This window comes from Globicephala melas, chromosome 2 (assembly GCF_963455315.2).
Source record: "Globicephala melas chromosome 2, mGloMel1.2, whole genome shotgun sequence".
NCBI classification, from domain to species: Eukaryota; Metazoa; Chordata; class Mammalia; order Artiodactyla; family Delphinidae; genus Globicephala; species Globicephala melas.
In genome coordinates, this window is record NC_083315.2 from 155,318,964 (window position 1) to 155,335,812 (window position 16,849).

The following is a 16,849-nucleotide window of genomic DNA, read 5'->3' on the forward strand; positions in this document are numbered from 1 at the left end:
TACATATAATGTTGAAATTATCTACATAAGTGTCGACTTTTCTAAAGAAAACATGTTCCTCAAGAGGAAGGATCATTTCTTTAATTCATTCGTTATATCCACAGCATGTAATATAAAATTGGGGCATAGTAGCTACTTAGAAAATTCTCTGCTAAACTGAATAAAATTTGGCCTCTGCATGCCTTGTCAGGATTTATGATAAACACAAATCCTTTATCTATGGGAACTCCTTGCATAACTTAACGACCACCTCAACCCTCTTCCTCCCTGCAGTGTATTCTTCTTACCCTTTATTGGTCATTTTATCTATGAACCTGGTCCAACTCTTAGTTGGGTTTCATGTTTATGTTATGTCACCAATGCCAACCAAGCAACAGTGACACAATTCCCACCCAGTCCCTTAGTTCTTCTACAATTAACACTAAAAGAAGAAATTCATTTGGCAGATTTATGAAAACAATTACCAAATGCAATCAGAGGTCCTTCTAATAGAGCAAGATGTCAGCATGGACTAGCTGAATAGCAATTCTACTTTCCATATAGTTTTTGTCCTTTGATGTCAGATCTTATCTTCAATACTTATAGAGCTGTCCAGTCATAGTTCACAGGAATTACAGTATTGTAGCCCATCAATAACCTAAGCCATCTTTCTAGTAAATAGAGTCAATTCCTCCTTAGTCAGTTGGTCAGCGTAGTATTGCTTATCATGACCCTTTTACACTGTAGAGGAACAGTTGCCTCATGCAGTATTAAAACTTGTCTGATCAGAAGTTCAATCCCATTAAATGATAAGGGAAAACGGCTCACTCGCTCCCAAATTAAAGAGCTATGATTAAGAGTCATCTCTGGCTCTCATAATTTAATTGAACAACAGCAGTGAAAGCTTTCTGTTCAGAAATGATAAAGATTTTAACTTGAAAGAAAATTCCAAGTACATTACTCTGTTGTCAAAATTGTGGAGTTGGGAAAAAAAGAGAAATTCTTTATTAATGCACAAGAAGTTTCTATCTAAAAAATTCTGAGACAGCAAAACATGTCTATTCTAAATTTACTATACAGGTAGCATAAATACAAGTTTGCATTTGGTTCTATCAAAAATGGTTAGGTATACACGGGATCACTGTATTTAAAGTAGGAGAGAAAATTTTATAAGGCTGAGTAAATTTCAATGTTCAATCATAATACTGTTAGTTTCTTATTAAGAATTTTTTTTTAAAGAGGCTTCTCTAATGAATACCTGGTTTTCAAAATGAACTCTGTTTTTGCACCACCTCCCACCTGTACCTTACTCACAAATCTCAGGGCCTTATCTGTGTTGACTCAAATATTCATCTTCTTGCCACTGTTATACTTAGCCAATTAGAGTACTTCTACATATTGTGTGTATGACTAAGTTTAAACATTGTATTTTTGCAGAAGCCTTCTCTGACATGCTGGCAGTGTCATACCCTCCCATCCTCCCAACATGAACACCATAGTTCTTCCTTCTTCTGTGTTCCTTTGTCAATGTTTACATATTTCTATAACAATATAAAACACTTCATGGATTTCTAAAATTTGTTTACATCTACATTTTCCCTATTAACTTTCACAGCTTGCTAACACTTAATATCCCCAATGTCTGTATACAAAACAGTACTCAATCAACAAATCTTGGCTGAATGAACAAAGACTTTAAATGGTAATGCACATAATAATAAGAATGTTAATTGTGAATCTGACATGGCATGTAATACATTTTCCCACTCTTTATATGGCACTGAGAAAGTCACATACCTTCTCAGAAACCTCATTTTGCTCATATTTTTAAATAAGGATATTGTACAAACGTAAAGTTTCTTTCTTGCAATAAAATCCTAAGTTGGACCACAATTGGTGAGGTTTATAGTACAGTTGGTTTTCTTATAGAATTTAAATGGGATGGAAGATTCTAGTAATTTAAAGCTGAAAAAAACTATTCTAAAAAGGAATGCAAGTGCTTAAGTATTGATAATTGAATAAACAGGTATCAACATCTTATATGGTCATAACTCTCTATATATTTAAATTAGTGAATTTCTAAGTTGATTTGATCTATGAAGATAGCTGATAACTATTTCACAGTGTAGAAGAATCTTTTTTGCTAAAATGAGCAAATTGTTCAATTTATTTATTTTTGGTTACCTTCCACTAAATTTAAATCATAATGCCAAAGAATCATGAAGCAGTGAAGTTATCTTCAGAACACAAAGTTTACCCCTCCCATTTTGTAAATGAGAAAACAAGACACCCAGAGAGATGAATGATTTGCTTGAGCCACAAAGAGATTTGGCAGGCTTTGAGCTAACCCTCCAGAATCAGAATGTAAGTATATATGTGTAAATGAAGGTTGGTTACAGCTGCCCTGACCTTTGTGCACCTCCAGAGACAAGGCCTATCCCAAGGAAAAGGCAGAGGAATTTGTCTCTCCAACAGTCTAATTCTGTTATTTCAACAGTTTTACTTACTGTCATTTATTCTCTCATTCCATGCCTATATATTTAAGCTAATTTTTAAATGTTAAACTAAAAGAACATGGAAGTTTCTGGAATGCATTACAATGATATCTTTCCCAGCAATGAAGTATTATGCTTTCATATGCTCAGTTATATGTCAAAATATATGACTAGCCCAAATAGTATGACTTGAAGGTCATAAACATTATGAAAACTTTAGGATTCAAAGATTAATTACCTTGCTTTCTGCTAACCAGCGATGTGGGTCATAATTAATATCAGGACCAGATGAAAAAACCTACAAAAAAGAGGAAATCGTCTATTAGATTTTTCTCTGAGGTGAACTTACATAAATGAAAATTCTTCACCATTACACCCAAAAGTTTAGTGTCTAAAGTTAAGGGTTTAAAAAGAAGAAAGTTCATACCAAGTATGGAACCAATTCCAAACCATTATTTATTTAACATGCCTATTTATGTAAGCATGTATACATGTATCCATGTATGTATGTATTGACAGTAAATATTTAGCTCACATAGAGAGACATGAATCACCTTTCAAGTGCTATTACTGCTTGAATCACTGAGTCTGATTCCATGGAGTTCTGCATGGCAAGCAGCCTCATTTAAACCAATTTATTTCATTTGTGTTTGTTTCTTTTCCTCAGTTTTGTTCCAGGTAATGTATTTCACAGTGAGTTAGATGTAATTACATAGAAACCTAATTCTTTGTCTCATTTTTCCTTCTTTAATTTTATACTATGCGGGCCATTTTGTCTCATTAATGGTTGTGCAGAACTGACAGAACCTAATCAATATGACTTCATACCAACATCGCTTTGTAATTCATGATGGTAACAAAATTCTACCTTCACACCAACTCATTTATAAAATCCCTTGTCCTCTGTTTCTGCCTTATTACTGATAAAACTACACTCAAAGGTTGTCAATGACTTCCTAATTTTAAACACAAGTTTTTCTCAATGCCTACCTTCTTTGAACTCTGTGCTACCTATGATATTTTTGCATCACTTTTTCCTAGAAATGTTCTGCTTAAAAATATCCTATCCCTTTGCAAGAGATGTCTATTCCTATTCTCAAATACTTCTATACTTCTTAATGTGTGTGCACATCATTCCCCTAAGGAATATCATTAGGTAATTCATTTAGACATATGATGAATGCATAATGAGTGCTGACCACATGCCATATACAAGAGTGTGACATTCTTATATCCAACCTTTCCCTCATCCATGTTTCTCATTATCTAAATCTCACTCAACTCTTGTGTCTTGCCTGCCTTTTCAGTGAGATTTCCCTTAATCACTCTAGTCCATAGTGTTTTCTTCCTCTTCTACCTCTGTACCATGTTGAGTATTTGTAAACATCAATTTGTCATTATGATGTTTTTATTATTCTTTTTCATTGATCTATGTCATAGTCTCAAGTCTTCAGTGATCTAAGGTATAGTGCTCAAGATTAAAGTCCAAAATAATTTGAGATAAGTACAATGTTCATATTTTGTGACTTGCTTTACAAATTTATATATAGTTTAGTATTTAAGAACAGTCACTTGATCACTTATAAGTGGTGTGACTTAATTCCTCTAAGCTGTAGGTTACCATCTGTAAAGTGAGTAAACTACCTCCTCAGGCCAAGGTATAAATTAAATAAAATGGGTGTTAGCACAGAGTCAGGCATACAGAACACCATTATCACTACTAACTGAATATCAAGATATAAGCATCAATAAATACACTTCAGGGCTTCCCTAGTGGCACAGTGGTTGAGAGTCTGCCTGCCGATGCAGGAGATACGGGTTCGTGCCCCGGTCCGGGAAGATCCCACATGCCGCGGAGCGGCTGGGCCCGTGAGCCATGGCCGCTGAGCCTGCGCGTCCAGAGCCTGTGCTCCACAACGGGAGAGGCCACAACAGTGAGAGACCCACGTACCGCAAAAATAAATAAATAAATAAATAAATAAATAAATAAATAAATAAATAAATAAATGCACTTCAAAGTCTATTATGACAAGAGCACTGTAACAGGCATTTGTCATAAAAAGATTAGAGAAACAGAAGCCATATACATGGTAATATGAGTATACTACAAAAAAAGCTCTACATAATAAGGACAGCTATCATTAGTTTATCTACTAAGTGCAAGATACTTCACACTATGATGTGCACCTTCTATATCTATTTTTACTTTATCTTCATAATAACCCAACTTATAAATGGGACATGAATTCTTAGAGAGAATAGAGATTACATAACTCATCCAAGGTCATATATTAACAATCTGAACCCACATCTGTCTTGGTCCAAAGCCTATCCTCTTCATGCTCCACAAATAAATGCTAAAACCAAGTGTTAGGGGAAAAGCTCTGGAATTATCAAAGATTGGTCAATGAAAATGTTGTATCTTTAATTCAGACACTTTTCTAATTGCTTCATAATAGTGGTGGTTTATTAAGTGTCTAACCATAGGTTTTCAATCACTGCATGCACTTACTAATGTGGAATAAGTAATAAATATGGCACTGAAAAAAGAAAATATAATTAGAAATAATGCCAATATTCCCAAAGACTTTTCTCAGACTCATTTGCTGCATATCTATTATGCAATCCATTCCAAAGACAGTCACTTTCTACATAAAATGGCTGAAAATTTCATGAGCAATATTTCAAAAATGAACAAATGACCAGGAATAATTGGAATTATTCCATTTTGAAAACATTTTACAAGGACCACCGATATCCCCTATATTTCTGAACTATAAAGCAAAGAATCAATTTTATTTTAACAAACACCTTGGTGGTTTCTGTGAGGTGAGAGCAAGTGTTATGTTCTTGAGTATTCCTCTTTTTTTTTTTTCAATTTTATAGGAATGAAACAACAGAAGTTATTAATGGAAAGAGATCCACAATGGAAAAAAAAAGAATTCTTAAAAAAAAATCTTAATAGAATTTCCATTCTTTTAGATTTACTTTCCACCCATCACTAAGATTGAATTAGTCTTTCTCTAGGGGAAGAGGTGTAAAGACCTATTACCACAGTCACTGCATTCTTGAAAGCCTATTAAAGAATAGGGTACTTTTCAGAATATTGGAAGGATAATTTGAACCTCATAAAGAAATAAAATATTTAAGCCATCTGCTATCTGCACACTATGTTTTAGCCTGTAATTGGCCATAACAAGGTTTATATATCTTATAACACAATCCAAATGTTTCCATTTTTACATCACTACTTGACTGAAAACAAGCCATCCTGACACAAATTCTTAAATACAGAATAAATACTGCATTGTTAATCTGTGCATCTTTGTGATAAAATTAGGATTTCAAGGCTTTAAATATATGTAAACAAGACAAGTCCTAAATAAAGCATCATTCGACAGGGAAAAGAATAAACCAGCATTATAACAGGACTGAAAGTTGGTTTTCCCCTAAAGCCAATTACTTCTCATACTTGGCTCAGAGTCCTCTCAAATTGACGTCTGAGCTTTTTAAAAAATGTATATAAAAATATATATTGTAGAAATTCCATCAACTCCACCAAATTCTACCAGCTGAAATATTTCTTTTAAAGTTGAATCCTAAGGCACAAGTGTAGAATTATCACTTCATTTTCTTTAAAACATTACTTAAGGAAAAAAAAAAAAAAGATGGGCAGGAAGAGAGGAACAGCAGGAAGAAAGAGGGGAAAGTAGTTTAGGGAAGAGTATTTTTTTTATTAATTCATTAATTTATTTATTTTTGGCTGCATTAGATCTTCATTGCTGTGAGCGGGCTTTATCTAGTTGCGGCGAGCCAGGGCTACTCTTTGTTGCGGTGCATGGGCTTCTCACTGTGGTGGCTTCTCTTATTGCAGAGCACGTGCTCTAGGAGCGCAGGCTTCAGTAGTTGTGTCTCGCAGGCTCTAGAGCACAGGCTCAGTAGTTGTGGCACACGGGCTTAGCTGCTCCGCGGCATGTGGGATCTTCCCGAACCAGGGCTCAAACCCACATTCCCTGCACTGGCAGGCGGATTCTTAACCACTGTGCCACCAGGGAAGTCCAAGGGAAGAATATTTTATATGAGAAAAAAGATGAATGACAAAATAATAAGAAGAAACATCTGAAGAGGTTTAAAAAAACCTTTATGCATAATATCGTAATTCGAGTGCTGTCATATCATCAGATGAAATAAATACGGGGTAAATGATGGGCTAAATTATAATGTATTCTGGTTATACCATATTAAAGCACTGCAATGCTCTTTGTATGTAACACAGCAGTACTAGAACCTAGAGTCAAAAGAGGTGCTTACCTTCAAGGAATTAAGAACATCCATGATTAACATGTTTTTATTTATCATTTCACTAGGACTACATATTGAGTAGCAATAAGCCATTTTAAAGATAGGAAAACGAAAGTAAATGTAATTTTTTTAAATAGGGAAGGCAAATAGCACAGTGGTTACTTGTTTAAGCTCCACAGTTGGACACCCGAGGTTTGAAGTCCTAGTTCTAGCTTTTGACTAGATACGTGGCCAGGGGCAAGTTACTTAACCCTTCCAAGCCTTGTTTTCTCTTTTCTAAAATGGATTTAATCTGAGTACCTAAAGGATAGAGTGGTTTCAGCAATTAAGGGAGAGAATGCATACACCGGTACTTACTTACACGGTATCCGTAATATAATTAGTACTCAAAAGATGTTAGCCAGTAATATACTAACAACAACAAAAATAACCAGTGATAATAAAAAATTCAAAATCCAGGCTTCTTCACTCGAAGGATTTTGTTTTAGTCAGAACTGCTGCTTCCCTTGTAAGACATTTTCTTTTACAGAGTGAGATACAGGCAGTTCAGTGGAATAACAGCATACTATCTCTTACCATGAATGTACAATAGATAAAATAGCTCATTCTAAAAAATGCAAGATATTATTTTGTTTCATAAAACTCTCTGGAATAAAAATGTGACTACCATGTAACCATGCATTAAAATCTTCTTATAATTTTATATTAGGAAACTAACTGAAAGGCACAATGAGAACTCATAATTACTTTCAATTTCTCCATTGAGTCCCTGGAGAAGGTTTTACAAGCTGCATCAATTTCCTTTCCTATCACACCAAGAATGGATTCCTGTTCAGTCTCCAGACAAAGAAGTTGATCCTTGAGCTGCAATCTGGCCTCTTCCATCCTCCTTGAGTGCTCTTCTTCATTGTTTATATGTTTTTCCTAAGGCATTGATAAGAAATAAAAACAGAAGTTAATTATTAAGTGGAGACAAGAAACACATGTAGTATCTGTACAACCAACTCAAAGAAGCGTATTAGAAAACAGCTTTCAATAAATATTAGTAAAACACTAGAAAAGGCAAAATGTCAAATAAGACAGTGCTTCTTCATTTCAGGAGAAGAAAAAAGTGTTACTACTACCTTTACCTCATTAAAACAGTTTTTTAAAATGTCTATGGTTTCAAATGCAGTTACACTGCATAAATGCTTTGAGTCATGAAAATTTGATAGAAGATGGAGGTACTTTTCAAGTAAGCAAATATACTTAATGAAAAGGGGTTTCTAAAGAACCCTTTAAGACAGGGGTCCCCAACCCCCAGGCGGTTACCGGTCCGCGGCCTGTTAGAAACCGGGCCGCACAGCAGGAGGTGAGCGGCGGGCGAGTGAGCAAAGCTTCAAGTGCCGCTCCCCTTTGCTCACATTACCGCCGGAACCATTCCCCCTGCCTCACATCTTGCACGAAAACGGTCCCTGGTGCCAAAAAGGTTGGGGACCGCTGCTTTAAGAGATTACAAGGACTTAGGGGCCCCCCTAGACAAAACAATTATCAATCATTATGATTACACAATTTAATTCAAAATTTATTAGAGAAATTCAAGTGGTATTACACAAGGCTTGGAGGAAAATAACAGAATCACTAGAATTCTAAGTATAAACAGTGGACCAAAAAGTCATGATGGCTGGCTAGTTATGCCTTCAGTCATTACATAGTAGCCTAATCATCTTTACCTACCCTAGTAAATACAACACAAGCAGGAAGATGATACGGCCAACAAACCAGCTTGAATTTAAAATAACAAAGAATTTTTCAATGAAAAGTAATCATGAAAAGTGGAATGGCATTCGAGCAGAATAATCATACATGATATTTCCTTGCAATTCAACTTACTTTAAAAAATGAAAGAAACACCCTCTGCGCAAAAGAACAGAGTCCTTTCACAACCTGTCTTCAGCTGTTCTCTCCAGCCTCATCTCCCTCCTTTCCACTCTCTCATACTTTAACTACTTTCAGCTCTCAAGTAGGTCTACATATGTCTCCTCCGCCCACATCTCATCTGAACAACTCACTCTGAAATTGCACTATTTCAAAATGGAACTGGCAGTCATGAGACAGCATTTACCTTCATGAGTACATCATCCCAATCTGGAGCTCAGCTTTGTAAACCTAGGAGCTGGATTTTCTTTTCTTTTTGGTACTCCAAGTTGAGTCATGTTTCAGCAGTAGAGTGCATTAAGCTCACAAGAGACAAATGTACACACTAGAATACCACTCAATTAACTACATTAGCTTACAGTGAGAACCATAACTGCCATATGGATCAGAATGTAGGTATTGTTGTTACGTACCTACCCACCTATACATCTTATCCTTCAAAGTTTATCCTTCAAGACCCAGTCTCCTTTCTCTCCTGATCTCCCAATGCAGAATGTTTCCACAGTATATTATGTATCATGTAGTTTTTTTTAAAATGTACTAAGCTATACGATAATTATTTGGTCTTGCACCTGTCTGCCTTAATAAACTGATAATTTCAGGAGACCACGAAACATGTTTATAGTCATCTTTAAACTCCTCCACTTTGCTAAATACGTGATTTAAACATTTTTTGCAGACAAATTCAATACTGTAAAGATCATTTCATCAACTACCATGCAGATCTATATACTCAAAGGCCACTGAAGTGTGCTATGTTTCCTCTATACAAACATAGGCCTCCAAACAAACATAGGCCTGCAGTATTCTCGCTGATGTAATATTAATAAAGAAAACACTCTATCAGGGGTTGCTGACATACTTAGGGGACAACTGTTCATATTCGAAATCCACACAATTCACGAGGATGTTCTAACTGATCTTTCTTTTCTCTCTTCGCTCACAGCCATCTTTCTTTTTCCACTGTCACTTTTCTGTGCTCTCTGTTACTTCCCTCATTAAAAAGAAGACAAAACTATTTCTACATTTTGATGTTCTTAAGAATGCTGAAATCACTTTAACAAAGACTGAAAATTTCATTATCCACTTCACTATCCTCTGTGAGACAGCATATCATGTCCAATCTCCCTTTGAAGTGAAACTCACAGAGCTATAAACTCACATAAACCTTAGAGAGCAGTGGGTTCAACTATCTGTTCTTTCAGGATCCCCTTCTTTGACATTTCTGACAGATCGTCATCCAACCCCTACCTACACGACCAACTCAAGTTTCAAGGAAAAGAGTAATTGACAAAGCCGCAAAATCCTTCCATTAGTCTAAGTGCTATACTCAAAAATTAAAGTAAATAAATGAATCCTCCACCCCTACTGAATCTTCTGATGTTTCAGGCAAAGGTCCAGGTTCTTTTATTTAACTCGGTTTCAGACACTGCATCATACTGGTCCTCCATCCTTTCTGCATGTCCTTCAAGACCCTAAATCTAAGAGTTAAATAAGCTCTTCCATTCTGTACCTAAGCAACTGTAATTTGATTTCTTCACTCATTCTACAAATTTTTACGGAAGGCCTACTATGGCAGTACACTCTTCTGGATGCTAGGGATAGAGTAAATGAGATAGATATGGCTTTTACTCTCACAGAGCCAACAAATTTCTCCTTGAAATTTCTGGCTTGAGAATATCAATTTAAACACTAATTATGGCACCCAAAGAATTAGCTGTTTCTCCCACTTTCATGTTTCAGAAATAGCTCTACCAATGGAGCAAGCACAGCTAACTCTATGGGAGGAAGTTAAACTGGCTGACATTAATTCAATCAACCATCTCATTGGGGGCATATAGATTAATAAAAGCAGATGATAATATTTAGGCACTATTATGGCTATTCCCTGGTCTTCTAGTGAAATCAGAGGGAGCAGTAATTCTACGGCAACATTAACAAAAAGCTACCATATTTCAAGAGAACCAGAAGTAAGACGCGGTATTTCAGAGACTATTTAGAAACATGGAAGACACAGATAGTCCAACTTCAATGTTTCAGCGTAAATGGACACAGATGCCTGGGTCTTGGGAATATAAGGAGTTTCTTTGCAGCGGGTAGGGGGGTGGGGATAGCCTAAGCTGACTATGACGGTCTATATGATCCAAGAAAAGGGATATCAGTCCTAGACCATGACTGAGTTGGAGAAAGAACCTTAGAAAACAAATCCAACCCTTAATTTTATGAAATGAGGAAACCAAAGTTCAGACAAAGCAACTTGACTGAAGTCAAAGAGCCAATAACCCGTAAACTGAGTCCCAACTCCCTTACTAGTGCTCTCTACTGAAATGCTATAAAGGTTGAGTTCTTAAAACTGAAGTTTAGAAAGCCAATGTGAAAAACTCAAAAAAGTTGTCAGTAGGTGTTAGGGAAGGTAATAGTCTTGTTCAGGCTTCAGAGGCAACAATAGGCCTTTGACCAAACAAAGACCCTGAAGGGAGCTACGTGCCAAACTGCTGGACCACGTAGGTCAGCAGAAATGGCGCTAGCAAGCCTGAAAACCAACAGATAAGGAAGGGAGTAAGTCACGAAGCTTCCTGGGCCTTGGGAATCTGGCCAGTTCAGCGGACATTCCGAGACTTACGAAGAGAGAGCAAAGCATTTCTGATAATGGCCAGAGCTGCATATTTGCGCGTAAGCTGGTGACCATCAGCTGCGGCTTGGCGTTACGAGCAGGACTCCTTTGAGCAGTACTCTGAAGTCTCAGCCGTGGGGTGGACGCACTGCTCGGGACCTTCCAGCTGGGACTCCAGATCACTGTTCCAGGGATTTCCCAGCGCTGCTCGGGTCTGGATGTAGGGGCTTCCCCAATTTGGTGACGCATGTACATGTACCTCTCTATATACATATATTGGTTGTCCTCATACTGTAACTTACTAATATAATAAATTTCCTTATTTCTTGCTTATTAAAGTGTGGAGTGGTTATTTTACCAGTGAATCCTCTGAACCTGAAGCTGAAAGTAAGTCTTTGGGCAAAACAGTAGCTTATATGGGGGCTAACGTAGTCATAAAGTAGAAAGAATAACTCAAAACTATTTCTGAATAAGCCTTATCACTGCAAATGAAAATATATGACATACTGGCAAATTCAGAATAGACCACAAAAAAGGGGGAAAAAACCCATCAAGCATGCACAGTATCCTAAACCTTTAGGGGCTACTGCATCCTCTACACTGGAGATGTACCTGTGTACACATAAAATCTGCTCTAGATTTCAGTTCAAAAGTATACCTAATACCACACTAAACAAGGTACGGTTCCACAGTCAAGACAGCAGAGGTTTCATGAAGCTTCCACTTCAAGACAGGAAAGGCTTACATTGTTGACGTTTGTGTCTAAAGGAAACAAAAGTCATACTACTTACAATGTCATCATACACACACACACACGCACGCGCGCACACACACACACAGCTTAATCAATGAACCTTTAATTCAAAGGATAAGAAGTGCTCCTCTAATTAGAACATTCACTCTCCCAAAGGCTATAAAGATTACAAGGAGACACAATCTTAATGAAAATAGAACAACTTCAGTAAAACTAGAGCATGTTCAAAATGTTATCTCCTTGGCCAAAGCTTATGAGATTCCTTCAGTGTCTTAAGTATTCCAGAAAACCCACTTTATTTCCAATACGGTTATTACATAAAATGAAAACAGTTCTTCACACACCTTAAGAGAAACATTATAGCAAATAAAGCACACTCACACCACTAAATAAATCATTAATTTACAAAGCTAATGTTTTTCCTTTACTGAAAACTAACTTGAATAAGTGTGCAATATTTCAGCCCCAAGGCCATCTATAATACATGAGCAGGGGGTGGGAGAGACAGAGAGAGAGTAAACAGTAAGAGAGAAATCAAAGTTAAGGGCTGAAGTTAAAACTAATGCAATGTAATTCAAAGTTACTGGAAGCATGGCTTATTGAAACTATAGTCCTGCACACATCACCTAAAAACTTTTGAGGAAGAATATTTCTATAACTCAAGATAACTATCATGCCTAAGCCTTAAATCCAGGATACTAGCATTACAAGGCAAATTATGAAACTATCCTGAACAAAAATTGGATCTGTCTGGAAGCCATTTATCTGACTCTCTAAAGAAGGCTCACATTACTTCTGCCAACAGAGCTGACTCAGCTGCAAGGAAGCTAAGATACAACATGAAATGCCAACCAAGGCAGAAACTGCAGCATGACTAAAAGAGAAGGATCTACTATGGATATTATAGGAAATGTGAAAAGAGTTTAATCTGGAAAATTACTATACTGCAGTTCAAGCTGTCTGACAAAACAGCCAACAAATAAATAAATAATGCATTAATTGCTGTCAGATGTAACTATTTTTTCAAACATTTCTTAAAAACAGAAGATCGTACACGAGTATGGATTTCTTAAAATTATGGCTATATATTAAACACTTAGATGGGTATCAAAAAATTAAAACCACAATATTTACAAAAATATTGTAAAACCACAATAAAGCAACAATTCTAAAATCAATAGTTAAGATCAATTTGAAAGAGTCCCCATGAATTCAGCCTCCGTATATCCTTTGCCTTCTGTGAACCCAACACTACTCTGGAATAAAGAGGACAAGGGAAGGTCATAAACTGAATTTTTTTACTTGTTATGAAAGTCCAATAACATGCACCTACTTCATCACTCACGTGATTATTATAGCAATGGCAGGTAACCTCAGTTCTTAGCAATACTAGGTGTTCCTTCTCTATGTTCCTGTGGCACTTTGTATGAGCTTCTGCTGTAGCACTTACTACTCTGTGTCTTTTATGTCTGTCACCTCAACAGACTGTGAGTTCCTCTAGGGCAAAGATCTTATTCCTCTTCATTTAAATACCTCAGCACCCCTCGTGCAATGATGGTGGAAATGTAAACTGGTGTAGCCACTATGGAAAACAGTATAGAGGTTCCTCAAAAAATTAAGAATAGAACTACCATATGATCCAACTATCCCACTTCTAGGTATTCATCCGAAGAAAACAAAAACACTAATTAGAAAAGATACATGCACCCTTATGTTCGTTGTAGCATTATGTACAATAGCCATGATGTGGAAACAACCTACATGCCCATAAACAGATAAATGATAAAGAAGATGTGGTGTGTGTGTGTGTGCGCACAGACACAAAATGAAATACTTCTCATAGACAAAAAAAGATGAAATCTTGCCATTTGCAATAACGTAGATGGAACTTGAAGGTATTATGCTAAGTGAAACAAGTCAGAAAAAGACAAATACCGTATGATTTCACTCATATGTAGAATATAAAAAACAAACAAAATAAGTGAACAAGCAAAAACAAACATATAGATACAGGGAGCAAAGTAATAGTTACCAGAGGGAGAAGACTGGTGGGGAGGGTAAAATGGGTAAAGGGTAATCAACTGTATGGCAACAGATGGAAACTAACTTTTTGGTGGTGAGCACACTGCAGTGTATATAAAAGTAGAGAGTTGTACACATGAAATTTATATAATGTTGTAAACCAATGTTAGCTCAATAAAAAGTAAATTTAAAAAAAGAGAAAAAAATCACAGCATCTAATAGTGTCTCACATAGCAGTCAATCGATAAATCTTTCTGAAACATAAATATCCTTTAATGTTCCATTCATTCCATTAGTGTTTCTTTTTTTTTTTAGTGTATTCTCTATGTGCCAGGCATAGTCCCTAACTACACAACAATGAAGAAGAAAAAAAAAAAACAGAATCTCTAAACTCAATAACTTCTTGTGTTTCAGTAAGTTTGTTTTTGTAATACATTAATTAGTCAAATCATTGAGGGCAAGCATCTTGTAAGTAGCAGGTTATTATAACCATCAAAGTAAGCTTATGTCAGAAAAGTAAAGGCTCTGTCAGTGGTAAGTAAATCAGAATAAATTTTGAGGATAGAGGTAATAAGATTTGCTGATGAGTTACGTATAGGTCTATGTGTGAGAGAATAAGAGAGTTCTTTACATGTATTTAGAAAGCAAAAGAACATTGTAATTCCTACTAGAAGATTAAAATCAAAATGCTACTATTTTTTGAGTTAGATATACACTTCCTTCTCCTCTGTAAGTATATACTTTATACTATTTCCTTCAAAGGAGGGAAGAAATTATGATTAATAGTATATAAGAGTAAGAACTAAGAGCATTAGTAAAACAGTAGAGTTAAATGAAAAAAGTAATGGCATAATTAGAAAACAGGATAGATGATTTGATGCATGTTAAAACTTGAGTGTGGAAGACTTTCCAATCTATAACCTGGTCTTAGGCAGGCTTAGGAAAGTTATCCATAAAACAGAAGTCAAAAAATGGAAATTCAAATTTAAACTTCTAACCCCATTTAAGGAAATTATTCTTGCCTCAGGCTTTTTAGTATCTTTTTCTAGGAGAATATTGAGCAATACAAAGATCACTGGCAGCACAATCAAAAAGGTGTTAGGATATGTATTGGATACATTCCTAGAAATTAATATTCACAGTTGGAAACAAAAATGCCTCTAAAGGGTATTTTATGCATTCATTAACTTTTAGGACCATTTTGTAATTATGATGTATTTCTCTTAAGTCAATGCCTGGAAACAGAAATAACATTCGTTATTTAAAATCAGCCACTTTTGATGCATTTCTATTTCTGAAACAAAATACAGACAAGGAAACAAACAACTAGAGTTTCAAATTATGCATTTGGAACGAACATTGTTTAATTTTCAAAAGAAAAAAAGTGCATCATTCATTTCCAGAGAAATGTTTATAAGCTTACTGTGTCTTTGGAAACCATCAGAATTTCTTCCTCTCCTCTATTTTTTTCTTTAAAGGATGCTTAAGCATGTATTTATTCTTATGAAATAATATGGGGAAAAAAGTTTAAAAACAGATCTCCAAATAATATAACTCGTGTAAACAATAAGCACCGTCTAGTTATTGGTTTTGCATTAACTGAAAGAACATTGCTTGTTCAAGATTAAATGATAAAATGGACTGAGTCAATTGGTGCTTTAAATGGTGATAAAAGAAACACAATGTAAACGAACCAGGACATTCATCTTATGTTCCCTTTTAGGGTCTACCAATGCAAGCTAGGTCTGCTCAACATCCAGCAGAGCACTGACACAGATGCAACAGAGATCTTTCATGTGGCCTCTTCCCCTTGGCTTTACACACCACAAGCAACTGTAGGTACTATTATTTAGCCTAACTCCTACACCCACAGGATGGGTATCACTCACAGTTTCACAAGGAAATGAAATCAAACTAGTAATAGAGGATTTTAAAGGCAAGTGCCCAAAAGGACTTCTTTCTTCTCAAGCCCTTATAGTTATCAACCACTCAGCTAAAGATTAAATGCCTTGAAATCAAGTCCAAATCAGGGGTCATAAAGACACAAACTTGGACTTCACTCCTTAAATTCACTTAAAATCAACCTCTGTGAGTGTAAATAGTTGGTGAAGAGGTCACTGCCAATGGAGGAGAGTTTGGAAATGGCTTCTCCACGCCTGTGTTCCAGTCTGGAAAGTAGACCAAATGTCCTTCTATACATCTTTATATCTTGACCCTCCCTCCGCTGCAGCTGTATGTATAACTGGGCTCCCCCGGCACTGCACAGTCACTCCATCTTTGCATTCTAAACTTGTTTCTTAACACCTGGCAGAGTGATTCATACATGGTAAACACTGGTGTTTCTGTCAATTCTCTGTGAAAGTAAGGACTACTGTGGCTTTAATGACTATCAGGAATTCAATTAAAAGCACTTTATAAATGGCAAATGCAAAATTTATAATGCTACCTTCAATTTGACAATTTTATTATTATTTTTATTGTTGTTGTTTTTAAATGAGAGAAATCTGACAGGAACTTACTCATAGTATCTTAGTGTTTATTTAACGTATCTGGTTTAAGTTTGCTATAGCTTTACTCTACTCACACTATTTAAAATAGACGAAGCACCAAAGAAAGAGCACAGTCTGCCTAAAAATGGCGTAAAGTGTAACCATTAAGTAAATGCTAGAAGTCAACAGCTCATTTGCTTCAATTTCTTTCTCGTACTTGGGAAAAAAATGGAAATGAGAGCATTCTGCCTGCTACTATCTTAGTAAAATATGTGAA

At 35.9% G+C, this 16,849-nt stretch overlaps 1 protein-coding gene across 1 annotated transcript in view; it reads right to left on the bottom strand.

Annotated features, from left to right (window-relative positions):
- CEP128 (centrosomal protein 128) overlaps window positions 1-16,849 on the bottom strand; it is a 437,527-nt gene that overhangs the window by 245,586 nt on the left and 175,092 nt on the right. Inside the window, exons 16-17 of the mRNA XM_060293645.1 lie at window positions 7,524-7,700; window positions 2,713-2,772 (exon numbers count right to left, since the gene is read on the bottom strand). Coding sequence (XP_060149628.1) covers window positions 2,713-2,772; window positions 7,524-7,700 — 237 coding nt within the window. The remainder of the gene's footprint in view (window positions 1-2,712; window positions 2,773-7,523; window positions 7,701-16,849) is intronic.